At 40.6% G+C, this 27,437-nt stretch overlaps 1 protein-coding gene across 1 annotated transcript in view; it reads right to left on the reverse strand.

The window, feature by feature from the left end:
• LOC133623824 (interleukin-6 receptor subunit beta-like) overlaps positions 1-27,437 on the reverse strand; it is a 41,405-nt gene that overhangs the window by 3,066 nt on the left and 10,902 nt on the right. The window contains exons 4-16 of the mRNA XM_061987244.2: positions 26,222-26,351; positions 25,959-26,143; positions 25,770-25,882; positions 25,646-25,669; positions 22,997-23,153; positions 22,797-22,879; positions 22,500-22,716; positions 17,024-17,188; positions 16,715-16,816; positions 14,491-14,634; positions 14,278-14,418; positions 4,602-4,683; positions 4,426-4,510 (exon numbers count right to left, since the gene is read on the reverse strand). Of these exons, the coding sequence (XP_061843228.2) occupies positions 4,426-4,510; positions 4,602-4,683; positions 14,278-14,418; positions 14,491-14,634; positions 16,715-16,816; positions 17,024-17,188; positions 22,500-22,716; positions 22,797-22,879; positions 22,997-23,153; positions 25,646-25,669; positions 25,770-25,882; positions 25,959-26,143; positions 26,222-26,351 (1,628 nt within the window). The remainder of the gene's footprint in view (positions 1-4,425; positions 4,511-4,601; positions 4,684-14,277; positions 14,419-14,490; positions 14,635-16,714; positions 16,817-17,023; positions 17,189-22,499; positions 22,717-22,796; positions 22,880-22,996; positions 23,154-25,645; positions 25,670-25,769; positions 25,883-25,958; positions 26,144-26,221; positions 26,352-27,437) is intronic.

A 27,437-nucleotide genomic window follows, 5' to 3' on the forward strand; every position in this document is an offset into this window, starting at 1 on the left:
CGTAAAACTTTTTTTTAGTTTTATGCCCTTTTGGTCAAAGAAACTCTTGTTTTTTTGAGATAAAAACACAAAATATGCAATATTTTCCCCTTGAAAAATTCAGAGGGGAATATTTGATGTGAAGTAATTGGAGCCTTAAATAGGTCAATGATTCATAACAAAATTTATTTCATATATTTTTTATTTTTTAACCAATGACAGTTTTCTTCTTTTAAATCCCACTAAAATTCTTAAGGATCCAAAAGGGTCTCACTCATAAAAGTGTTAGAAATATGTCATATAATATTATTATCATTTCTCTTATTATTCAATGCTTAAATCTCTAGATCAATTTATGGTCCCTTTTTCTAATTCTACCTTGCCTCCCGTCTCTGCATCCTGGGGTCACCTCCTTGATCAGTTCGCAACACATACATTTAAAAAAAAAAAAAAAAAAATTTTTTAAACTTCGATACATTTTTATATATATTTTTTGTTTCATTCCCTTTTCGTAATGGAAAACGTTTTCTTCTTATCGCAAAAAAACTAAGTACCGTAATTTTCAGACTATAAGTCGCAGTTTTTTTCATAGTTTGGCTGGGGGTGCGACTTATACTCAATAGCGACTTATGTGTGAAATTATTAACACATTACCGTAAAATATCAAATATTATTTAGCTCATTCACGTAAGAGACTAGACGTATAAGATTTCATGGGATTTAGCGATTAGGAGTGACAGATTGTTTGGTAAACGTATAGCATGTTCTATATGTTATAGTTATTTGAATGACTCTTACCATAATATGTTACGTCAACATACCAGGCACGTTCTCAGTTGGTTATTTATGCGTCATATAACGTACACTTATTCAGCCTGTTGTTCACTATTCTTTATTTATTTTAAATTGCCTTTCAAATGTCTATTCTTGGTGTTGGGTTTTATGAAATACATTTCCCCAAAAAATGCGACTTATACTCCAGTGCGACTTATAAATGTTTTTTTCCTTCTTTATTATGCATTTTCGGCCGGTGCGACTTATACTCCGGAGCGACTTATAGTCCGAAAAATACGGTATGCAATATTATACCCCAAACATATTTCAAAGTGGAATATTTGAGGCGAAGTAACTGGAGTCTTGAATAGGTCAATAATTCATAAGGTTGAATTTGATTTATTATTTTTTGAGTAAAGACAGCTTTAAAGAGAAGAAACAGCCTGCACGGCAGAATTGTGTAATTAGTTTCAAAATTTCAACTTTTTCTCGTTACATTTCACCTGTTTACTTTTTTATTCCACTTTTTTTTCTCTCTCTCACTTTAGAGACGAATATTTGTTTTTTACTTATCCACCCTTAGCGTCTACCTTTTTCCCACCTTTTGCGGGGCGCCGTAAGTGGCGAAACATCACCGTTCCCGTTCTGTTCCCTGTATAATGTTTGTTTGTCTAATCTTGAACAGTTTTGCGGTGAAAATGAAATGTTGTTGTACTTGTGCAATGACAATAAGGAGCATATTATTTACAGCGCTCCTGAACTCAGACTGCAGGACAAAGACCCTAAGCCCACAGACAAGGTATCGAAGGACTGGCTTCAGGACAACTCTGTAAATGTCCTGGACTGGCTCAGTTAGAGCCCAGACTTGAATCCTGAAAATGCAACCTGATGGAGCTTGAGGCGCTGCAAAGAGGAATGGGCGAAACTGCCCAAAGATAGATGTGCCCAAGCTTGTGACAACGTATTCAAAAAGACTTGAGGCTGTAGTGCAGGGGTGTCAAACTCAAATAGAGAGTGGGCCAAAATTTAAAACTGAACAACAAAGCCGCGGGCCAAGGTTGAACAAATTAACCTTTTAATAGGGACCCAAAACAAGTTTTGCATTGAATATTGAACAAGCGAGGCTTATATAACTTTATAGTGACATGCAAAATCGAGTTTCAAATAATAATAATAATAATGAAATAATATCAATGGCATATCAAATACAATTTAAATAAAAATGTAATGCCTCCTTTCTATTTGCAGCCTTCTGAGGTAAATATCAACATTAACTTTTTCCACAGGCTAATACATTTGAAAATAAAATAGCAATGAATAAACCAACCATTCAGGACTTTAAACTGCTCAGTTTGCAACACACTGATCTAATCAGAACAAATACCCAGAACCCTTTGCAGCACTAACTCTTCCGGAACGCTACAAAATACACCCCCCGCTACCACCAAACCCCACACACCTTGTAGCGTACCGGAAGAGTTAGTGCTGCAAAGGGTTCTGGGTATTTGTTCTGTTGTGTTTATGTTCTGTTACGGTGCAGATGTTCTCCCGAAATGTGTTTGTCATTCTTGTTTGGTGTGGGTTCACAGTGTGGCGTATATTTCTAACAGTGTTAAAGTTGTTTATACGGCCACCCTCAGTGTAACCTGTATCGCTGTTGATCAAGTATGCATTGCATTCACTTGTGCGTGCGTGCAGAATCCGCAAGTATTATGTGACTGGGCCAGCACTCGTTGGACTGGATGAAAAGCAGACGTGATGATTTTCGGGAGGGGCACTGAGATTTGGGAGTCTCCCGGGAGGGTTGGCAAGTATGAGAATTAGCGGTGAATGCGGTGTTACCGTGGCACCGCCGCTGTGTATAATCGGCGGGCCAGCTCTAGTGTTAATTTGATATCGCCTCAAGGGCCAAGTGAAATTACACGGCGGGCCAATTTTGGCCCGTGGGCCAGAGTATCACCACATGGGCTCAGGAACACTTCAGAAAACCACTGTCAGTAACTACGTCGTGTCAACTATCTGGATTGTTATAGGTGCAAAGTTCAAAAGCCAGCATCTGTGATGGTATGGGGGTGTATTAGTGCCCAAGGCATGGGTAACTTACACATCTGTGAAGGCACCATTAATGCTGAAAGGTACATATAGGTTTTGGAGCAACATATGTTGCCATCCAAGCAACGTTACCATGGTCGCCCCTGCTTATTTCAGCAAGACAATGCCAAGCCACGTGTTACAACAGTGTGGCTTCATAGTAAAAGAGTGCGGGTACTAGACTGGCCTGCCTGTAGTCCAGACCTGTCTCCCATTGAAAAGGTGTGGCGCATTATGAAGCCTAAAATACCACAACGGAGATCCCGGACTGTTGAACAACTTAAGCTGTACATCAAGCAAGGATGGGAAATAATTCCACCTGAAAAGCTTCAAAAATGTGTCTCCTCGGTTCCCAAACGTTTACCGAGTTTTGTCAAAAGGAAAGGCCATGTAACACAGTGGTAAAAATGCCCCTGTGCCAACTTTTTTGCAATGTGTTGCTGACATTAAATTCTAAGTTAATGATTATTTGCAAAATTAAGTTTCTCGGATCGAACATTAAATATCTTGTCTTTGCAATCTATTCAATTGAATATAAGTTGAAAAGGTTTTGCAAATCATTGTATTCTGTTTGTATTTACGAATTACACAACGTGCCTACTTCACTGGTTTTGGGTTTTGTAATATTATGAAACAAGTTATCCACTGATAATAATTATATGTTTATCAGCTAATCTCTATTTTACACCCTGAAGAATAGGAAAACTTGACAGATTTATAACCATGTTTACGTGAATAACGACGATAATATGACTATTTAAATTCATATTCCGGCTACTATATACCGTAATGATTATGTTGGCTTTATAAAAAAAAATAAAATAAAAAAAAATACCTTTTTTTTAAATCAAATTATTTAGTTTTTTTATAGACATGTTCTCATCTGTAATCCTGTTACGGTTGGGTCGCATGTTAATGCAGACGGACCTCCGGAAGCAGTGTGCAGGTAGGAAAATGAGTTATTTTCCATAAATCAGTCAAAAATGCAAACAAATAGAACAAGCGTGCCGATAGCATGGAAATGTATGGAAAAGCTAAAGGAAAAGCTTAGTATAGAAACAAGAATCATCAAACGTAACTGTTGCGTGAAGCCAACAAAACCGCCAGACCAAGTGTGGCGAGAAGCAGGAATAAATATCTCTCTGATTAGTGCCCGGGTGAGCATCCCGACCCCTAATCAGAGGCAGGTGAAAATAATCAGCACCCATGGCAACCAAGAAACACAACTGAAAAACAGAACTAAGGGACTCCTAAACATAAAGAAAACATGATCCGGCAGCGGATCATCACAAATCCTATCAAGTCAAAAATCTATTTAGGGTTTTTAGGACTTTTGTGTATGCGGGGCCCAGAATTGAGTGCTATGTGCTCGTATAAGCTGTGGTCTGACTACATCTCTCCAGGTCACTCCTGTGTGAGTGAGAGGAAGAAAAGCTCTGACTAGCTTGGAGAGAGGCCCATTCGCCTCACATCTTGGTGTGTTTCTTCGAGAGAAAAATGCCGTCTTATATTCGGGCCAATGCAGTGTCTTACACAAGTGCCAGTGCTGTATAATATCATGCCTTCCTTCTTTAAAATCACCTTTTGATGACTTTGCGAGGGCCACAGCGCCACAGAACTGAGGCCAGGGTTTGGCACCTGCTTCTTTAGGATTTTCTTGCACCTACTGTAAAACACAGATAGGAGAAATACATTGTCAGATGTTTTCAGTATTTACTGTTTAGAATGTGTCGTCAAAAAATAGACAAGCAACTTACAGTGCAGCACATGGCCCCACAAATAACAAAAGGACTATGACGACACCTGCGGAGACCATAAGCGGTATGGCAATCATCAGATCTGTCAAAGGAAGTCCACATTTAGCATGTTAACTGGTGAACACGAATCCCTTTTTCATAATGGCAGGTGTACATGACTCAATTAAGATACTCGTTGACATGTAATGCTGCGCCAGATCCAGCAGAGGGTGCTGTTGTGGAAAAAGCTGGCTATGTTACTATAAGTGGAACAACTAAGGTAGAACAATCCTTTGACACAGTTGGACCTTCGATTTTATTTGATATTTTTTAGACTAAGATTATATAACGTAGACATAGTCTGTTCCAGGGTCAAACTGTCACTATCACATTGTATTAACTTGTATTTAAACTTGTAACATTTTGACATTCTTAATGTAAAAAATAATAAACAAGTTAATATAGATATCGGAGTTCCTTAAAGCTCTGGATGCTGTGGGGCTGTCTTGGTTGACAAGACTCTGCAACATCGCGTGGACATCGGGGGCGGTACCTCTGGATTGGCAGACCGGGGTGGTGGTTCCTCTCTTTGAGAAGGGGAACCGGAGGGTGTATTCCAACAATCGTGGGATCACACTGGAGAGGAGGCTACGCCGGATAGTCGAACCTCGGATTCAGGAGGAACAGTGTGGTTTTCGTCCTGGTCGTGGAACGGTAGACCAGCTCTATACTCTCGGCAGGGTCCTTGAGGGTGCATGGAAGAGTGCCCAACCAGTCTACATGTGCTTTGTGGACTTGGAGAAGGCATTCGATCGTGTCCCTCGGAAAGTCCTGTGGGGCGTGCTCAGAGAGTATGGGGTATCGGACTGTCTGATTGTGGCGGTCCGCTCCCTGTACGAACAGTGTCAGAGCTTGGTCCGCGTTGCCGGCGGTAAGTCGAACACGTTTCCAGTGAGGGTTGGACTCCGCTAAGGCTGCCCTTTGTCACCGATTCTGTTCATAACTTTAATGGACAGAATTTCTAGGGCGCAGTCAGGGCGTTGAGGGGATCCGGTTTGGTGGCTGCAGGATTAGGTCTCTGCTTTTTGCAGATGATGTGGTCCTGATGGCTTCATCTGGCCAGGATCTTCAGCTCTCACTGGATCGGTTCGCAGCCGAGTGTGAAGCGACTGGGATGAGAATCAGCACCTCCAAGTCCAAGTCCATGGTTCTCGCCCGGGAAAGGGTGGAGTGCCATCTCCAAGTTGGGGAGGAGATCTTGCCCCAAGTGGAGGAGTTCAAGTACCTTGGAGTCTTGTTCACGAGTGAGGGAAGAGTGGATCATGAGATCGACAGGCGGAGCGGTCCGGTATCTTCAGTAATGCGGACGCTGTATCGATCCGTTGTGGTGAAGTAGGAGTTGAGCCGGAAGGCAAAGCTCTCAATTTACCGGTCGATCTAAATTCCCATCTTCACCTATGGTCATGAGCTTTGGGTTATGACCGAAAGGACAAGATCACGGGTACAAACGGCCGAATTGAGTTTCCTCTGTTGGGTGTCTCCCTTAAAGATAGGGTGAGAAGCTCCACCATCCGGGAGGAGCGCAGAGTAAAGCCGCTGCTCTTCTACATCGAGAGGAGCCAGATGAGGTGGTTCAGGCATCTGGTCAGGATGCCACCCGAACGCCTCCCTGGGGAGATGTTTAGGGCACGTCCGACCGGCAGGAGGCCACAGGGAAGACCCAGGACACGTTGGGAAGACTATGTTTCCCGGCTGGCCTGGGAACGCCTCGGGATCCCCCGGGAGGAGCTGGACGAAGGGGCTGGGGAGAGGGAAGTCTGGGCTTCTCTTCTTAGGCTGCTGCCCCCGCTACCCGACCTCGGATAAGCGGAAGAAAATGGATGGATACAGATATTGGATATCCGTCCCATAACAGCAAAAAAACAAGTATCAGATGATATCAGTTTGATACAAGCAGTCCTGCAGCACGTTTACTCGTGTAAAGCTGGCCGGCCAGTTAACGTCTAAATGTCCTCCAATAAACACACAAGGTTGTTTTTTTCTTGTATTTTAGTTGAGTCGCTTACAAAAGGTAAACACAGTTGGCTATAAGATACTAGGAGCTAGCAGCTACACTACAGCTAAAGACACAATAGCACACAAGCTAGACATATGTAATAGTCTAAAACGTTTGTCAATACAACAATATTTAGGATTCTTCTTCTCTTAACATTCTTGGTTGGAGTTGGCTAAAAAGTCAAAGAAAAAGTAACACACGAGAGATGGGATTTAAATTTAAAGATTAAGTACCACTAATAGTAATTTCACCACTAGGTGTGGTGAAATTACCCTCTGCATTTGACCCATCCCCTTGTTCTAACCCCCTGGGAAGTGAGGAGAGCAGTGAGCAGCAGCGGTGGCCACGCTCGGGAATCATTTTGATGATTTAACCCCCAATTCCAACCCTTGATGCTGAGTGCCAAGCAGGGAGGTAATGGGTCCCATTTTTATAGTCTTTGGTATGACTCGGCCGTGGTTTGAACTCACAACCTACCGATCTCAGGGCGGACACTCTAACCACTAGGCCACTGAGCAGGCTTTTTTAATTTATTTATTATTTTTTTAAATATTTATTTATGGCACTTTGATGGGAACCAGATCTTGAGGAGCCGTTACTATAAAAGAGCCGTTCAAAAGACCGGCTCGTTCTTATACCTATTTGTTTTAAGGAACTTGTTTTCATCAAGGAAACAATCACTCGTGGGAGTAATAAAACACAAGTTTGGTCAATAAATCAACATGTGTACATAACACCAATATAGATACTATTGGTGAGAATTAATTTTGAAATATTGATAATCTAATTTGGCTTGAATTGAATCCGATTGAACACCTCTGAAGAGATCTGAATATGGCTGTGCACTGACGCTTCTCAGCCAACCTGATGGAGCTTGAGAGGTGCTGCAAAGAAGAATGGGTGAAACTGCCCAAAGATAGTTGTGCTAAGCCTATGACAACGTATTCAAAAAGACTTGAGGCAATAAATGCTGCAAAGGTGCGACAATAAAGTATTGAGCAAAGGGTGTGAATACTTAGCTACATGTGATTTCTTAGTTGTTGTTTTTTATTTGCAAAAAGCTCTAAAAAAACGTTTTCACATTGTTATTTTGTGGTATTGTGTGTGGAATTTTGAGGGAAGCATGTTTATTTTTTTACAGCAGTGTTCTGCTGTTTTTAAGGACTGTCTGCAAAAAAGCTAGTCAAACATTATTTTAACAGCAAAAAGACGAGTATCAGATGATATCGGATTGCATGTAGAATCTCGGCTACACTCTCCGATACATGCAGTCCTGCAGTCGTTCTTATATCCATTTTCTTTTTTCATCAAGGAAACCAGGGGCGTCACTATCTTTTAAGGACAGGGGGGGCTTAGCCCCCAGGAGATGCACAGGATGCGAGCGAACGTAGCGCACGTGCACAAAACTTCACCAACGGCTAACAAAGACTTAGAAATTGTTCATTGTTATTATTATTATTATTTCAGTCGGTTTATTTTCAATCTGTGTTCAGTACAACAAACATGGGTTTGCACAGTGACATTTTGTTTACAACATCAACAAGAAACAATGACTTGCATGATCCTTCAACATACACTGAAACACAATGAAAGTCATGGCATTAGCCTCTATGTTATTCATTCACAACATAGAGGCTAATGCCACGACTTTCGCTCACAATACAATAATTGTTTGTTCCCAAATATTTTGAAGTTGCACAGATTACATTTTGGGCACATATGAGACTAAAATGGTTGTAAATTCAAGCCCTTGAACTATTAGTTAATTACTTGAATTAAAGTAATATCTGTATCGGGATAATTTGGCTTGTATATAATATATTTATATATATATATATATATATATATATATATATATATATATATATATATATATATATATATATATATATATATATATATATATATATATATATATATGTGTATTATGGCAAGCCGTTAAGGAAATTAAATATATATGGAAGTCTGAATAGAAATGAGAAACGTTTATATATACTGTAAATAAGAAAGACTTAGCTAATCTGAAAAAGAGCCAAAGCTGTCAAAGAGCTGAGGGACCATCTTCAAAGTGCAATGCTGAAATAAATAATGCAAACATAAAAATGTAACTTCCAGGGCTTGAGATTAACGTAGTCCCGTTGTCGGTAAAAAAAAAAATGCACAGGACGAAATTAAATGCTCCCCGGGACGATGGCTTTTAACCATTTTTTTTCTTTTTCTTTTTATGTATTTATTCATTTTACATTTTATATTAAATGTCTTGGTTCTGCCACCCTCTGAAAATCATATGAAATGTTTAACAAGCCATCCTATAATAATACAACAGTTATTAATGTAACAATACATCCATCCATCCATCCATCTTCTTCCGCTTATCCGAGGTCGGGTCGCGGGGGCAGCAGCATAAGCAGGGAAGCCCAGACTTCCCTCTCCCCAGCCACTTCGTCCAGCTCTTCCTGTGGGACCCCGAGGCGTTCCCAGGCCAGCCGGGAGACATAGTCTTCCCAACGTGTCCTGGGTCTTCCTCGCGGCCTCCTACCAGTCGGACGTGCCGTAAACACCTCCCTAGGGAGGCGTTCGGGTGGCATCCTGACCAGATGCCCGAACCACCTCATCTGGCTCCTCTCGATGTGGAGGAGCAGCGGCTTTACTTTGAGCTCCTCCCGGATGGCAGAGCTTCTCACCCTATCTCTAAGGGAGAGCCCCGCCACCCGGAGGAGGAAACTCATTTCGGCCGCTTGTACCCGTGATCTTGTCCTTTCGGTCATAACCCAAAGCTCATGACCATAGGTGAGGATGGGAACGTAGATCGACCGGTAAATTGAGAGCTTTGCCTTCCGGCTCAGCTCCTTCTTCACCACAACGGACCGATACAGCGTCCGCATTACTGAAGACGCCGCACCGATCCGTAACAATACAATAAAACAAATATATTTAATTATGTTTTTTTCATTATTTTAACAATAGGCTAATGTACAGTATATTACTTTATATAGATTCTACAAGAAACACAAAACTTAAAAACTAAATTATTTACAATTGCAGACACAAGGTTCTTGTTCTGCAGTGCTTTGTGCTAATGTGCTTCGTACACCAGCAAGACTGCAACCAAGGTCGCAGAGAAAATGCGGACTGGATTTTGAGTGATGTGGGCATTTTCTATATGAACAAGTCAAAGGACCGCGCAAGGTGGCAGAGAAAATACGGACTGGATTTTGAGTGATGTGGGCATTTTCTATATGAACAAGTGGAATGGATTGGATACGACACACTAAAGGGGCTCTCTACCTTACGCTATGAAGTGAGGGGAAACTGAGTGAATAATGACAGGTTATATGATTATTTATTTAAACTCATATTCGGGCCACTTTATAATGAATATGTCGGCATGTATTTGTAAAAAAATAAAATAAAATAAAAAAATAGATTTTTATTTATTTATTTATTTTTAACACCAAATTATTTAGGGGGGCTTAAGAACATTTTAGGGGGGCTTGAGCCCCCCTAAAATAGGCCTAACAACGCCAATGAAGGAAACAATCACTCGTGGGAGTAATAACATAAAAGTTTGGTCAATAAATCAAAATGTGTACATAACACCAACACACTATTGGTGAGAATTATTTTGAAATATTGATAACAACCTAATATGGCTTTTGTTGTCATAACATCCCACAAGATGGTGGAATTTCCCTGTTCTTTCATCATCATCATCATCTAGTTCCATCTTCTCAGTGAAGGTTGGATGTCATGGTTTGCCAGTAGCACCGGTTTTGAGCTGTTATTTTACAGTCCTGATAGCATTTATTATTCCATGTTGTGATGTTATCAATCAATCATCAATCAATCAATGTTTATTTATACAACTCTCAATCACAAGTGTCTCAAAGGGCTGCACAAGCCACAACGACATCCTCGGTACAGAGCCCACATAAGGGCAAGGAAAAACTCACCCCAGTGGGACGTCGATGTGAATGACTATGAGAAACCTTGGAGAGGACCGCATATGTGGGTAACCCCCCCTCTAGGGGAGACCGAATGCAATGGATGTCGAGTGGGTCTGACATAATATTGTGAGAGTTGTTATCAACCCATCTGGGTCTTGGTCCTCCTCTTTCCCTTCTCCCTTCTATTTTCCCCTCTCGGAGTTGAGTTTGAAACAGATTATGTCTGATTGTGTGCCCAAAGAACATGTTTTTCCTTTCCATAATGTTGATTAATAGCGTTCAATGTTGGTTTGCCATCGTTAGTACTTGTTCTTTTTCATTCCAAGATACTTTTAATATTCTACGTTCTTCACCACATCTCAAATTATTCCAGTCTTTTTGCAATTGATTTGGTTATTGTCCGGGTTTCAGATGCATATAATAAAGTAGATGTTACATAGCACTGAAGTATTCTGAACCTTCGTTGTAAGCCTACTTTCCTCGATGTATCATGTACACTGAACCTGAGCACACATTACTGAATGCCCTTTTAGCTATGGCTATTCTACATTTAGTTTATTCCTCACATGATCCCTCCATTGATATGGTCTGTCCTAAATACTTAAATTATTCAACTTGTTCAATATTTTCACCATCGATTTTAATATGAATTGAGGGCATGGTAATGTTCTTCCTTGTAATATGCATGGTCTTAGTCTTTTTTGCATTCATTTTCATTCCGTATATTTTTCCTGCATTGTTGATGGTATGAAATAAGTTTCAGCAAGTGGTGCAGTGTCATCTGCATATCTCAGGTTGTTGACGTCTTGGCCGCATATAGAACCGCCTCTCAGATTTTCAATGCTTTTAAAGATTTGTTCAGTATTAAACAGGGATGGGAATATAATGCATTCTTGTTGCACAGCTCTCTTTATAGTTATTGCATCAGAAAAGCCTGCTCACTGCTCCACTCACCTCTCAGGTGGTGGAATAAGGGGATGAGTCAAATGCAGAGGGTAATTTCACCACACCTAGTGTGTGTGTGTGACAATCAGTGGTAAATCGATCGCTATTCATTGCATTTGGTTGTCCTTGGTTCCTTTCAAAGATGGATTAATTCATGTTCTCAGGTATACAACCTGTTTTGTATATTAGGTTCATTAAATTTAACGATCAGTTCCTGAATTGCTTAGAGTTTTCAGCATTTCTGCAGAAATCAAGTCAATTCCTTTTGCCTTTCCATGTTTCATTCTCTTGACTGCCCATTCAAGTTCTTCCTTTAAGAATTCAAGATATTCCTCGTCATCTTCTCTTTCTACTCTTGGTGGCGATCCTCTTTGATCATTGTACAGTTCTTGGATGTAATCCCGCCATCTTTCTACAATGTCTCCATTTTCAAGAAGCATTCTACCATTTTTGTCTTCAATACACTTGCTACGGATTTTATTTTTTAATTTACCCGTCATAGCTTTAACTTTCTTGTGCAATTCTTTGCTACAGTGTTCTCGATCCAGTTTCTCAATCTCCTCCCATTCCTTGTCCCACCATTTTCCTTGGCTTCTTTACAAGATTGTTTCATTTCAGTGTTTAGTTGATGGTATTTTTCTGGCTCTACATGTTTAACCATTTGTCTCTCTTCCATTTGACTTAGAATCCCTGCTGTTATCCATTTGTTTTTGGCTCGTTTTTCCTTTTTAGGGAGAATCCTTACTGCTGCTCAAGCCATCGATTGTTTTATTTCATTCCATCCGTGCACAATTTATTTTTCTTCAGTCTGTTTGGGATTTTCAACAGTTAGTGAGCTGAAGATTTTATCTACTATCTTTGTTTGAAGTCTTCATTTAGCAGCATCTCAGTATTGTATGTTTCATTGCTTCTATATTTACTGATCTTCTTTCATTTAATTTGAATTTTACAGATTACAGGGTTGTAATCTGAGAGATTCAAAGTGTTGAAGGGAGCCCATGCATTAGTTTGCCTTATAATGGACAAGCGACTGAAACCAATGTGAGGTGCTACTCCTCAAAAACAACTCCTATACCATCCATTCATCCATCCATCCATCCATCTTCTTCCGCTTATCCGAGGTCGGGTCACGGGGGCAGCAGCCTAAGCAGGGAAGCCCAGACTTCCCTCTCCCCAGCCACTTCATCCAGCTCCTCCCGGGGGATCCCGAGGCGTTCCCAGGCCACCTGGGAGATATAGTCTTCCCAACGTGTCCTGGGTCTTCCCCGTGGCCTCCTACCGGTCGGACGTGCCCTAAACACCTCCCTAGGGAGGCGTTCAAGTGGCATCCTGACCAGATGCCCGAACCACCTCATCTGGCTCCTCTCGATGTGGAGGAGCAGCGGCTTTACTTTGAGCTCCTCCCGGATGACAGAGCTTCTCACCCTATCTCTAAGGGAGAGCCCCGCCACCCGGCGCAGGAAACTCATTTTGGCCGCTTGTACCCGTGATCTTGTCTTTTCGGTCATAACCCAAAGTTCATGACCATAGGTGAGGATGGGAACGTAAATCGACCGGTAAAATGAGAGTTTTGCCTTCCGGCTCAGCTCCTTCTTCACCACAACGGATCGATACAGCGTCCGCATTACTGAAGACGCTGCACCGATCCGCCTGTCGATCTCACGATCCACTCTTCCCTCACTCGTGAACAAGACTCCGAGGTACCTGAACTCCTCCACTTGGGGCACGGTTTCCTCCCCAACCCGGAGATGGCATTCCACCCTTTTCCGGGTGAGAACCATGGACTCGGACTTGGAGGTGCTGATTCTCCTATTCTCCGTTCTTTATTTCTTTCTAGTTCTAAATACAGCGGTTTAAGGGCGGTTTAATGAAACTCCTACCCTAAATTAACGGTCTACGTGAGTGCGTGCGCATTTCACGTGAATAAGAGCCGTATGTGGATCACTCTAACTCGGCAATGTCCTTACTCCTTCAATAAAGAAAGCCAATAAAGCTGAGAGGGCAGCATGGGCAATTTGCATAAAGAATGGCTCCCAAACGAACAAATTACAACGGCGAATCGGTTCTCATTGTTTACTTGAAAGAGCCGTTCAAAAGACTCACTCCTTTGCCAACGTCCCGTCTTTACAACACATGCAGAGGCGTTTACCAGCTCAGTGGCCTTGTGGTGTCCGCCCTGAGACTGGAAGGTCGAGAGTTCAAACCCCGGCCGAGTCATACCAAAAGACTATAAGAAATGGGACCCATTGCCTCCACTCAGCATCAAGGGTTGGAATTGGGGGTAAATCACCAAATGATTCCCGAGCGCGGCGCACGCTGCTGCTCACTGCTGCACACTGCTCTCCTCATCTCCCAGGGGCTGAACATGGGGATGGGTCAAATGAGGACAAATTTCACCACACCCAGTGTGTGTGTGACGATCGTTGGGACTTTTAACTTCAATCTACGACATGATTTTGCTTGGAAATATTTGGTGAAATTCCAAATTATACCAGCATTCAAATGTAGAGGTGCTGATTTACATTTAGTACAGAGTAGGGAGTCCATTGTAAACATGATGTGCATGAATAGATACAGTGGTGGGGCTGCGGGCTGGGGGGGGGGGGGAGTACAGTCTGTATGTATTACACTCAGTTGTGGTTAGTCATGTGCGAAAGTACTCCCATCTCCACAACAGAGAAATAAACAGTTTGAGGTCCAGATGTTTCCAATCACTCCCCCACACGAGAAACGATAACAAAATACTTACCAAATTTTTTGGTATTGAAGTGCCTCTCATTGCTCTGGCTAGACCCAGTAGGAGCTACAGCCCTTACATAGGTGCTGTATTGAGTATCCGGGGTAAGCTCTTTCAGATGGATTGACTGTTTGGTACCATCGACTGTGACATCTACAGGACACATCGAAGAGATACCATGAGTACTGTAATATTGCAATCAATAAGAGTGACTTGCCTACTTACTAAGCTGGGGTCCTTGTTCTGTTCCATAGAAAATGACATAATGGCTTACAACACCGCTGCACACTTCCTGCGGCTTCATTGTCCAACTCACCTGGGCGCTTTTTTGACGCGCCTCAACATTGATATTGGAGACATTTCCTGGACCTGTAATGGACCACAGCAGTGTCTGACATCAATACTTGACCAAACAATGTGAAATATATAGGGATGATACTCGAAACCGGTTTTCCCGGTTGTTCGATAAGAAAAGAACCGAGTCCTCGGACTCGAATCCCTTTTTGAGAACCGGTACCCGTTATCGAGACCACTATAGTAAAGAAAAAGAGCAGGTTCTTTATTCGAATTCCTGGGAACGAATCCCGTCCCGACCAGAAATGCCCTTTGAGATATCACAAGAAATGACGTCACGTAGCTCAGTCATTAGGCACAGATAGGAAAAGCAGGAAAAAAATGGACCGGAAAAAGCGCTCCAAGGTGTAATAAAGTTCAAAACAAAAGATATAATCCAATGAATAACTTTACCGAGAGATTTGAGCAGGGTACAAACACATGACGAACACTTTTACGACCAACCGGAAACATTGCAACCAGGCTTGCAACGCACCTCCTTTACGGCAACCGCAGCACATACATATATATACAACATATATGACATGATCTCCCTTTTTTAACTTTTGTTTTTCTTTCCTTGTAAACAAAACAAAATCACACTGTATATGTGTTGTCTGTCTAATTATAAATAATGCAGACGAGGCGTGTTGGCTGAGTTCTTGACGTTTACTTTCACAGCGTGCTCATAACCTCATTCTTAGCTGCCGGGTGGCGACATGCAACAACACTTTTCGGGGCTACCGTTGCATGCTGGGTAGTGTAGTTGTTATATTCCCTAGCTCAGGGGTCGGCAACCCGCGGCTCTAGAGCCGCATGCGGCTCTTTAGCGCCGCCCTAGTGGCTCTCTGGAGCTTTTTAAAAAATGTATGAAAAATGGAAAAAGATGAGGGGAAAAAAAATATTTTTTTGTTTTAATATGGTTTATGTAGGAGGACAAACATGACACAAGCCTCCCTAATTGTTACAAAGCACACTGTTTATATTAAACATGCTTCACTGATTCGAGTATTTGGCAAGCGCCGTTTTGTCCTACTAATTTTGGCGGTCCTTGAACTCACCGTAGTTAGTTTACATGTATAACTTTCTCCGACTTTCTAGGACGTGTTTTATGCCACTTCTTTTTCTGTCTCATTTTGTCCACCAAACTTTTAACGTTGTGCATGAAAGGTGAGGTTTGTTGACGTTATTGACTTGTGTGGAGTGCTAATCAGACATTTGGTCACTGCATGACTGCAAGCTAATCGATGCTAACATGCTATTCAGGCTAGCTACATGTACATATTGCATCATTATGCCTCATTTGTAGCTATATTTGAGGTCATTTAATTTCCTTTAAGTCCTCTTAATTCAATTTATATCTCAAGACACACTATATGTATGTAATATGGCTTTTAATTTTTTTAATTTTTGCGGCTCCAGACAGATTTGTTTTTGTATTTTTGGTCCAATATGGCTCTTTCAACATTTTGGGTTGCCGACCCCTGCCCTAGCTCATAACATCACATCTTTCCCCCTATAAAGAAATAATGTTAACTCAATAAAGTGTATTTCTTTTTTAGCTTTAACTTTTCTTTTTTTAGCAAACAACTTTTCTCTTCATATAATTTTTTTTCAATAAAGAAATAAAGTGCAAAGATGTCAAAGCATCATAACAAACAGTTATGTCAAATAGCAGCAGTAGTGCACTTTTTGGAGAGCTGTATTATTTTCAGTTTTGTGCCCAAGGGACTGATTTTATTTAACACTATATTATTATTTATACACCTATAGTGATCACAGAGACAGGTTGTTTTTGTGTTACTGTATATATTTGTTTTTCTAAAAAATCCCACTTAATATACTTTGGGTAACAACAGTCAATATTTATTTATTTTATTTTTTTAGGGGGGTAACAGTCAATATTTATTTATTTATTAGATTTTATTTTCTTCTTATACAATAAAAGTGAGCTTTTGTTAAACCAAATATTGTGTGTTTTTTCCATATACAACAACCTATCTGGACTCGATAAGAGAATCGATAAGGAATCGGTTCGATCAGAGGATTCGATAATAGGCTCGAACTCGATAATTTCTTATCAAACATCATCCCTAGAAATATACATTTCCATAACCTGCTACAGTGGAGCAGATCTGCAAGGCCTGAGTGCTGAGGCCCGTCTTGTCACCAAACAGCGGCGTAACCGTGATGTTGTACGGCTCTTTATTCAGAAGTCCTAGAAGGAAGATGAAGAGACTTTTCCAAAGTGCAATGATGTCACTTTAATATCTTCCTGTTAATGCACTTTCCATAATAATGCATCCCGCAAGATGAAGGATAAGACTAATGGTCACACAATCCCCATTTCGTAAGATAGCAATCCATAATAATGGCTGACTTCCCAAACTGCCATATCCTCCATTTATTTGTTCTTTTCACCTACCAAACAATGATGTGTTGGTAGAGCTACTTTCCTTCCAGTAGTACTGATGCCCATCGTGGGTCCAATCGATCAGATAACCACTAACAGCCTCAATGGGAGCGTCCCATCTGATGTGGATTACACCTCGCAGGCTCCTTGTTTGCACGTTTGCAACTTGTGGGAGGCCTGAGAAAAACAAAGGAAAAACAAAGCAATTAAGCATTTTATAGCAGCGACAGCAATTTAAGTAATTACCAACATAAAGAATGACCAATGAATATTGCTTTATATCTGACCAATACCTGCTGTTAAGTCTAGTGACTGACATGTAAACTGACCAATGAAGAGTGACTGATGGACCAATCATTGACGCTGCCTGTGATTATTGACATGTAGATTGACCAGTGAGGGAGTGACATACTGTAAGTGACCAATAACATGTGTCACCATTGACATGTAAAATCACCAACGAGGGAGTGATGTACTATAACCGACTAATAACGGTGTCACGACTCACATATAGATTGATCAATGAAGGAGTGAAGTAATCTAACTGACAAATAACCCGTGCTGCGTGTCATGATTGACGTGTAGACCGACCGATGACGGTGTGACGTACTCTAACAGATCAATAACCGGTGCTGTGTGTCATGATTAACGTGTAGATTAACCAATGAGGGAGTGGCGCACTGTGACTGACTAATAACGGTGCTGTGTGTCATGATTGATATGTAGATTAACCCAGAAGGAGTAACATACACTATATTGCCAAAAGTATTTAGCCAACTGCCTTGACAAACAAATGAACTTGAAATGCCATCCCATTCCTAACCCGTAGGGTTCAATATGATGTCGGTCCACCTTTGGCAGCTATGACAGCTTCAACTCTTCTGGGAAGGCTGTCCACAAGGTTGCGGAGTGTGTTTATAGGAATTTTCCACCATTCTTCCAAAAGCGCATTGGTGAGGAGAACACTGATGTTGGTCGAGAAGGCCTGGCTCTCAGTCTACGTTCTAATTCATCCCAAAGGTGTTCTATCGGGTTCAGGTCAGGACTCTGTGCAGGCCAGTCAAGTTCATCCACACCAGACTCTGTCATCTATGTCTTTATGGACCATGTTTTGTGCACTGGTGCACAGTCATGTTGGAAGAGGAAGAGGAAGGGGCCCGCTCCAAACTGTTCCCACAAGGTTGGGAGCATGGAATTGTCCAAAATGTTTCGGTATCCTGGAGCATTCAAAGTTCCCTTCACTGGAACTAAGAGGCCCAACTCCTAAAAAACAACCCCACACCATAATTCCTCCACACTCTGCCCAATGCAGTCCTGATTCTGATCATTTGGATGAATGGCCAAATACTTTTGATAATAAAGTATACTTTAACTGACTACCCATCCATCCATTTTCTACCCCTTGTCCCGTTCGGGGTCGCGGGGGGTGCTGGAGCCTATCTCAGCTGCATTTTGAGCGGTAGGCTGGGTACACTCATCTCAGGGCCAACACAGATAGACAGACAACATTCACACTCACATTCACACACTCGGGCCAATAACCAGTTATGTGTCTCACTCTTTGACCTGTAATTTGACCAATTATGGATTGATGTTCTGTACCTGACCAATAATCGGTGCTGTGTGTCATTGATGGTTCTTTGGTCCAAATTTTGCATAGATGATGTTTTACAGATCGTTTTCTGACCATCTCTTCAGCATGCGCTGATTTGTGGGTGGTCTTATATACGTAGCTCCACTTCGACAGCGTCCTTTCCCCACCATCTTTGTTGCACCGGTAGTTTTTAGCGCTTCCGTAGCGAGTCTACTGACAGATTAAGATCAAACTATACGCTACTTTGTATTAGCAATGGCAACAGCGGAGGATGCATGTGCATGTACGAGCCAGTCTGCCCCACGACAGGCGGATAGCGAAAAAGAATGAGCTTAATTAAAACAGTGTGACTACAATGGCAGACTCCTGTAAAGCATTTGGGTACATTTATATTATGTAAGGATAATCCGCTGACGTCACAGTTGGGAAAAACGTCACTTCACGGCTCATTTCCCGGAAGTATCAAGGAAGGCAAGAATGTTTGATAAATATTTCCGCAATGCCTTCACAGTGTGATTTCACATTTTCGGGACTTATGCAGATTCCAAATACACAACAGCTGGTACCAATAGGTAAGAACAGTTGGTTTTGCATAATAGGCCCCTTTTAACTGGATTGCACTCCCTTATTGGTCGGTCTGATATGTAAATAATGTGTCAACTGAACAGTGAAGATCATGTATTATAACAGACCAATGACTGCTGCTGTGTGTCATGGTTGACAGGTATAGACTGACCAAAAAGGAAGTGACATACTGTAACTCAGTGTTTTTCAACCTTTTCTAAGCCAAGGCACATTTTATTCATTGAAATGCGGAGGCACACCACTATTAGAGATGTCCGATAATATCTTTAAAATGTAATATCGGAAATTATCGGTATCGTTTTTTTAATTATCGGTATCGGGTTGTTTTTTTTAATTAAATCAACATAAAAAACACAAGATACACTTACAACTAGTGCACCAACCTAAAAAAACCTCCCTCCCCCATTTACACTCATTCACACAAAAGGGTTGTTTCTTTCTGTTATTAATATTCTGGTTCCTACATTATATATCAATATATATCAATACAGTCTGCAAGGGATACAGTCCGAAAGCACACATGATTGGTCCACTAATAGTACTAACCTTTAACAGTTAATTTTACTCATTTTCATTAATTACTAGTTTCTATGTAACTGTTTTTATATTGTTTTACTTTCTTTTTTATTCAAGAAAATGTTTTTAATTTATTTATCTTATTTTATTTTTTATTTTTTTAAAAAGGACCTTATCTTCACCATACCTGGTTGTCCAAATTAGGCATAATAATGTGTACATTCCACGACTGTATATATCGGTATCGGTAATTAAGAGTTGGACAATATCGGGATATCGGATATCGGCAAAAAAGCCATTATCGGACATCCCTAATCACTATAGCTCTTGTCTCAAAGTAGGTGTGCTGTCACCACCTGTCACATCACGCCGTGACTTATTTTGAGTTTATTGCTGTTTTCCTGTGTGTAGTGTTTTAGTTCTTGTCTTGCGCTCCTATTTTGTTGTTGTCATGTCATGTACGGATGGATGTACTTTGTGGACGCCGTCTGCTCCACGCGCTGTAAGTCTTTGCTGTCGTCCAGCATTCTGGTTTTTTTACTTTGCAGCCAGTTCAGTTTTAGTTTCGTTTTGCATAGCCATCCCTAAGCTTCAATACCTTTTGTTTATTTTTGGTTTAAGCATTAGATACCTTTTTACCTGCACACTGCCTCCCGCTGTCGTCTGCATATTGTGATCACGACAAACCATGTTCCCGACATCTACAAAGCGATTAGCTACCTGCTGCCACCTACTGATATGGAAGAGTATTACACAGTTACTGTGCCGAGCTCTTGACAGCACAGACAATAATTACTGGTTTGCAAAAAATATTTGTAACCCAATTATATGAAATTACATAATTTCCCACGGTACACTAGTGTGCCACGGCACAGTGGTTGAAAAACACTGCTGTAACTGACCAATAACTAGTGGCGGGTGTCATAATTGACATGTTTATCATCCAATGAACAGTTAGTAACAAACCCTGATAATGTAATAATTGACTTGCAAAAAAAAAAAAAATTGATCAAACCCTGACACATTGTGTAGTCCAACTTATGAGATGTCACTGTAACACTATTGTTCATTTTTTTAATGTTTTTATTTTTTTTTTTATAAATGGCTATGATGATAATGTAAATGAGGGATTTCTAATCACTGCTATGTTGGAATTCTTATTAATATTGATACTGTTGTTGATATTATTCATTGTTGTTTGACTACTTTTGGATTGTTTTGTGTCATGTTTGTGTGACCTCTCAATTGCTCTGTTAAATGCTAATCTGAATGTTGCTGGAATTGTAATTGTATTATTATGGTATTGTGTATTATATTGTTGGATTGATTAAAAAAAAAATTAAAAAAATAAAATAAAATAAAAAAAAAAATTAAATTTTTTTCAAAAATTACAAAAAATTACAAAAAATTACAAAAAATTAAAACAATTTTAAAAAAATTAACAAAAATTAATTTTTTTTTAAAAAAATTACAATTTTTAAAAAAAAAATTAAAATTAAAAAAAAAAATTAAAATAAATCCTTTGCTTACTGTGAAGCTTCAAATATTTGGATTGACTACAACATTGATTAAACGTCAAATAGCATGCTATGTTTGAGTTGCTCAACGTCAGGACCAAATTCAACAAGTTCTCAACGTTGTTTTAATGTCTTGTGCCTGCTGGGTTTGGCAGAACCCAACATTGATTAAACGTCAAATAGCATGTTATGTTTGAGTTGCTCAACGTCACTTGGGACTAAAACTTGACAAAAGTATTGGGACACTTAGGACTACCACTGGACAAAAGTATTGGGACGCTTACACTGGACAAAAATATTGGGACACTTAGGACTACAACTGGACAAAAGTATTGGGACACATAGGACTAAAACTGGACAAAAGTTTTGGGACACTTAGGACTATAACTTGACAAAAGTATTGGGCCACTTAGGACTAAAACTTGACATAAGTATTGGGACAATTCGGACTACCACTGGACAAAAGTATTGGGACACTTAGGACTAAAACTGGACAAAAGTATTGGGACACTTGGGACTAAAACTTGACAAAAGTATTGAGACACTTAGTACTAAAACTAGACAAAAGTATTGGGACACTTAGGACTAAAACTAGACAAAAGTATTGGGACACTTAGGACTACCACTGGACAAAAGTACTGGGACACTTAGGACTCAAACTGGACAAAAGTTTTAGGACACTTAGGACACAAACTGGACAAAAGTATTGGGACACTTACACTGGACAAAAGTATTGGGACACTTAGGACTAAAACTAGACAAAAGTATTGGGACACTTAGGACTAAAACTAGACAAAAGTATTGGGACACTTAGGACTAAAACTAGACAAAAGTATTGGGACACTTAGGACTACCACTGGACAAAAGTATTGGGACACTTAGGACTCAAACTGGACAAAAGTATTGGGACACTTAGGACTCAAACTGGACAAAAGTATTGGGACACTTAGGACTACAACTGGACAAAAGTATTGGGACACTTAGGACTCAAACTGGACAAAAGTATTGGGACACTTACACTGGACAAAAGTCTTACACTGGACAAAAGTCTTGGGACACTTAGGACTAAGACTGGACAAAAGTATTGGGACACTTAGGACTACCACTGCAGGACCAATTTCAACAAGTTCTCAACGTTGTTTTAATGTCTTGTGCCTGCTGGGTTTGGTCATTCCCAGAGTACCACTTGATGAAGCCACCTTTTATGAATCTATGCATTAGATTTCACTGTTTTACTTCCTTTCCGTTACGTATTTTTAACTCCATTAAAACTTACTTTCTCCAACTGCTGGAACATAAACACTGTCCTCTGCCAGCAGGGTCTCATTGTGGTGGACCTTGAGCTTTAACTTGTGAGCGTCTTTATTGACCTCGATCTTACATGTCGAATCGCCACACAAAGTACGGCCATGACTGATATAATTCCCAGGATCCTTGATGGAATTTAGATGGAGAGAATAGATAAATGTGCCTTGGCATGTTGACGGAATCTCCTGCAGTGAATAAGTAATGGAGAAGAGGACATATTTTACTTGTGTATGAAATGTGAATATATATATTAAAGCGTCCTGACCGTCCACATGGCGTAAACTTTTCTTGCTCCGCTTTGGTCTGGTTCTGTTACCTTCCTCCATAGGTGCAACTTGACATCACTCCCTGCAAGGGGATTAATGATCAGTATCGATTCTGCAATATAAACTCTGCCTAGCAACAAGTGTGATGTTCAACAGGAACAGGAATCTTTGCTAAGAAGCGAAATAAATTTGAACTTACGATGGAGTTGTGTCAAAAGCGTTTCTTCCCGGCCCCATTCGCTCCAGGGAGCTTTGTCCAAAGCACAGCGGACTGAAACTTTGTAGTGAGTGCACGACTCTACTTTGTCAAAGCTTATCCTCCCTTTCGCTCTAGCTGCTAAAGTTTTATTGAGCACCTTCTGGAGAAAATAGAAAAGCCATTTATCAACAACACCCAGAAACGCTGCCAGCTTCGCTCATCTGATGCAAAGTGGAAAAGTGTTCTGTGGTCTGACGAGTCAACATTTCAAATTGTCTTTGCAAACTGTGGACGTCGTGTCCTCCGGAACAAAGAGGAAAAGAACAATCCGGACTGTTCTAGGCGCAAAGTTCAAAAGCCAGTATTTGTGGTGGTATGGGGGTGTATTAGTGCCCAAGGCAGGGGTAACTTACACATCTGTGAAGGCACCATTAATGCTGAAAGGTACATACAGGTTTTGGAGCAACATATGTTGCCATCCAAGCAACATTACTATGGACGCCCCTGCTTATTTCAGCAAGACAATGCCAAGCCACGTGTTACAACAGCGTGGCTTCATAGTAAAAGAGTGCGGGTACTACACTGGCCTGCCTGTAGTCCAAACCTGTCTCCCATTGAAAATTTGTGGTGCATTATGCCGTTGTGGTTTTGGGGTTTGTATATTCGGGGTGTTGACTTATATTTAGGTTGATACATTAACTTGACCACCGTCAACTCAACTGACCAATCACTGGCGCTGCGTTGAATAGAAATGGACGCATAAACTGACCAATGATAAGGTTGCGATGTACTGTTAACCACCAATTACGGACACTAAGCCTAATAAGACAATGATGAGTTAGCAATGTACTATTACTGACCAAATAGGGATGCTGATCATAATAAGACTGACCAATGATGAGTGAGCAACTTACTGTTACTAACCAATTACGGGTGTTGATATTAATAAGACTGACCAATGATGAGTTAGCAATGTACTGTTACTGACCAAATAGGGGCGCTGATCCTAATGAGACTGACCAATGGTGAGTTAGCAATGTACTGTTACTGTCCAAATAGGGGCTCTGATCCTAATAAGACTGACCGATGATGAGTGAGTGACATACTGTTACTGTCCAATTACGGGTGTTGATACTAATAAGACTGACCAATGGTGAGTTAGCAATGTACTGTTACTGACCAAATAGGGGCTCTGATCCTAAAAAGACTGACCAATGGTGAGTTAGCAATGTACTGTTACTGACCAAATAGGGGCTCTGATCCTAATAAGACTGACCAATGGTGAGTTAGCAATGTACTGTTACTGACCAAATAGGGGCTCTGATCCTAATAAGACTGACCGATGATGAGTGAGTGACATACTGTTACTGTCCAATTACGGGTGTTGATACTAATAAGACTGACCAATGGTGAGTTAGCAATGTACTGTTACTGACCAAATAGGGGCGCTGATCCTAATGAGACTGACCGATGATGAGTGAGTGACATACTGTTACTGTCCAAATAGGGGCTCTGATCCTAAAAAGACTGACCAATGGTGAGTTAGCAATGTACTGTTACTGACCAAATAGGGGCGCTGATCCTAATGACACTGACCAATGGTGAGTTAACAAAGTACTGTTACTGACCAAATAGGGGCGCTGATCCTAAAAAGACTGACCAATGGTGAGTTAGCAATGTACTGTTACTGACCAAATAGGGGCGCTGATCCTAATGAGACTGACCAATGGTGAGTTAGCAATGTACTGTTACTGTCCAAATAGGGGCGCTGATCCTAATAAGACTGACCGATGATGAGTGAGCGACATACTGTTACTGTCTAATTACGGGTGTTGTTACTAATAAAACTGACCAATGATGAGGGAGTGATGTTCTGTTACTGACCAATCACTGGCGCGGCGTCTAAAAATGATTGACATGTAGACTGGCCAATGACCAGTGAACGTTGTACTGTTACTGACCAAATACGAGTGCTGATCCTGATAGGACACTGACCAATGACTACTGAGCAACTTACTATTACTGACCAATCACTTGTGCTGCGTCTAATAAGACTGACCAATTGTGAGTGAACAATGTATGTTACTGATCAGTCACTGTTGCTTTGTCTAGTAATGATTGTCATAGTCTGACCAATGACAAGTGAGCAACATATTGTTTCTGATCAATCACCGGTGCCACATGTAATGATTAACATGTAGACTAACCAGTAACTGACCAATCACTGGTGCTGTGTCCAGTAATGATTGTCATGAGACTGGCTAATGACGAGTGAGCGACCTACTGTTACTGACCAATCACTGGTCCATTGATTGACATTGACTAATTCCATTTAACTTTAATGTATCAAATGTGTAATACTAACAACAATATTGACATACATTGACTAATTTAACAACTTGTCCAGGGTGTATCCTGCTTTCCACCCGAGTGCAGCTAAGATAAGCTCCAGCACCCCCCGCGAGCCTGAGAGGGACAAGCGGTAGAAAATGGATGGATGGATGACTAATTAAATTTGTTTTATGTGTTACATAATTATCAAAATATCTAAATAATAATGAGAATATTTTTTTCTCTATTACATGTCTTCAGTCAGTAATGTTAATTATAAAGTAAGTTATTAACAGGAAATACAAAATGTTACATTACCTCTGATGCTTCACTATCGCCAACCTGCAACCGAGACGAGAACTAGTCGTCAATACCATGGCTTATCTAATGTATACATTTTTTTTTCTTTCATTTTAGAAACAGGTGATAAAAGAGTGCATACCTTGTTATATTTAATTTGACAGTGGTGTTTTTTGGATGTGGCTGAGGTGGTCCACTCTGCTAATATGTGGCCATATAAGGCAGTTAGGTTCAACTTTGGCGGGGAAATTTGCACTGAGGAAAAGGGGACGTGGTCAAGTTAAGTCACGTTCTTTTAAAAATACATATTTATGACATCATTGATACTTACATATGCGATAGGGCTGAAATTCATAAGGATGGGAGTAAACCTCCCAGTTGTTGGTCTTAGCTCTCACTGTCACAGTGTAGTTGCCCACCAGAGTTATATTCCCTGACAAATGCACATCTTTGGTTGTGCACGTCTTATTTTGTGAGCTGCAGATTTCAAACTGGGACCTGTGCAGCTGAGAGGAACTAAAAGAAATGCACATTACTTTGAGAAAACTCAAACAATGATAATGATTTACATGTCTGGGAGAAAGATGAACTCACACTAGTACAGTGTAGTTTATGTGCTCTGAGACATGCGCCTGATGCTTCCAACTGCAGGTGAAAAGCTGCGGTACACCTCCCCATGAGTCCTGTTTATAGTGCAAAATGCAGCCAACATTGGTGGGTTTTGCTGTATTAAAAAAAACAAAAAACAGTTCATCCATAATTGCATCTTTGAGCAGGGAAACCTTCTAGGGATGAAATAGCCTCTGTGTTTTTTTCTGACCTAACGTGTATATATGTATATATATATATATATATATATATATATATATATATATATATATATATATATATATATATATATATATATACTTGATGGTCACAAAAAACATTCATGAAGTTTGGTTCTTTTATGAATTTATAATGGGTCTACTAAAAATGTGACCAAATCTGCTGGGTCAAAAGTATACATACAGCAACATACATTATCAATTTTGGTGATGTAGAAAAGTTACAATCAAATCAAATTAGCTTCATGGCATGGCCTCTTAACTTCATGTGAGTGATTATGATTGACAACACCTGTTGACTTCTAGGAGCCCATTTAAATAGGGCTCATGTGATGCAGTCATTAGACTCGGTTACAAACGCGACAATGGGAAAGTCAAAGGAACTCAGCACAGATCTGAAAAAACTAATCATTGATTTGAACAAGTCAGGAAAGTCACTTGGAGCCATTTCAAAGCAGCTTAAGGTCCCAAAAGCAACTGTGCAGACAATTGTTGGTAAGTATAAAGTGCATGGCACAGTTTTGTCACTGCCACGATCAGGAAGAAAACGTAAGCTATCACCTGCTGCTGAGAGAAAATTGGTCAAGATGATCAAGAGTCAACCGAGAACCACCAAAAAGCAGTTCAGCAAATGAATTGGAAGCTGTTGGAACACAGGTGTCAGTGTCCACAGTCAAGCGTGTTTTGCATCGCCACGGACTGAGAGGCTACCATGCAAGAAGGAAACCCTTGTTCCAGAAGCGACACCTTAAGGCTCGTTTAAAGATTGCTGCTGATCACATGGACAAAGATAAAACTTTCTGGAGGAAAGTTCTGTGGTCAGATGAAAAAAAAAAGAGCTGTTTGGCCACAATAACCAGCAATGTGTTTGGAGGAGAAAAGGCGAGGCCTTTAATCCCAGGAACACCAGCCCTACCGTCAAGCATGGTGGTGGTAGTATTATGCTCTGGGCCTGTTTTGCTGCCAATGAAACTGGTGCTTTA

This window comes from Nerophis lumbriciformis, linkage group LG26 (assembly GCF_033978685.3).
Source record: "Nerophis lumbriciformis linkage group LG26, RoL_Nlum_v2.1, whole genome shotgun sequence".
Taxonomy (NCBI): domain Eukaryota; kingdom Metazoa; phylum Chordata; class Actinopteri; order Syngnathiformes; family Syngnathidae; genus Nerophis; species Nerophis lumbriciformis.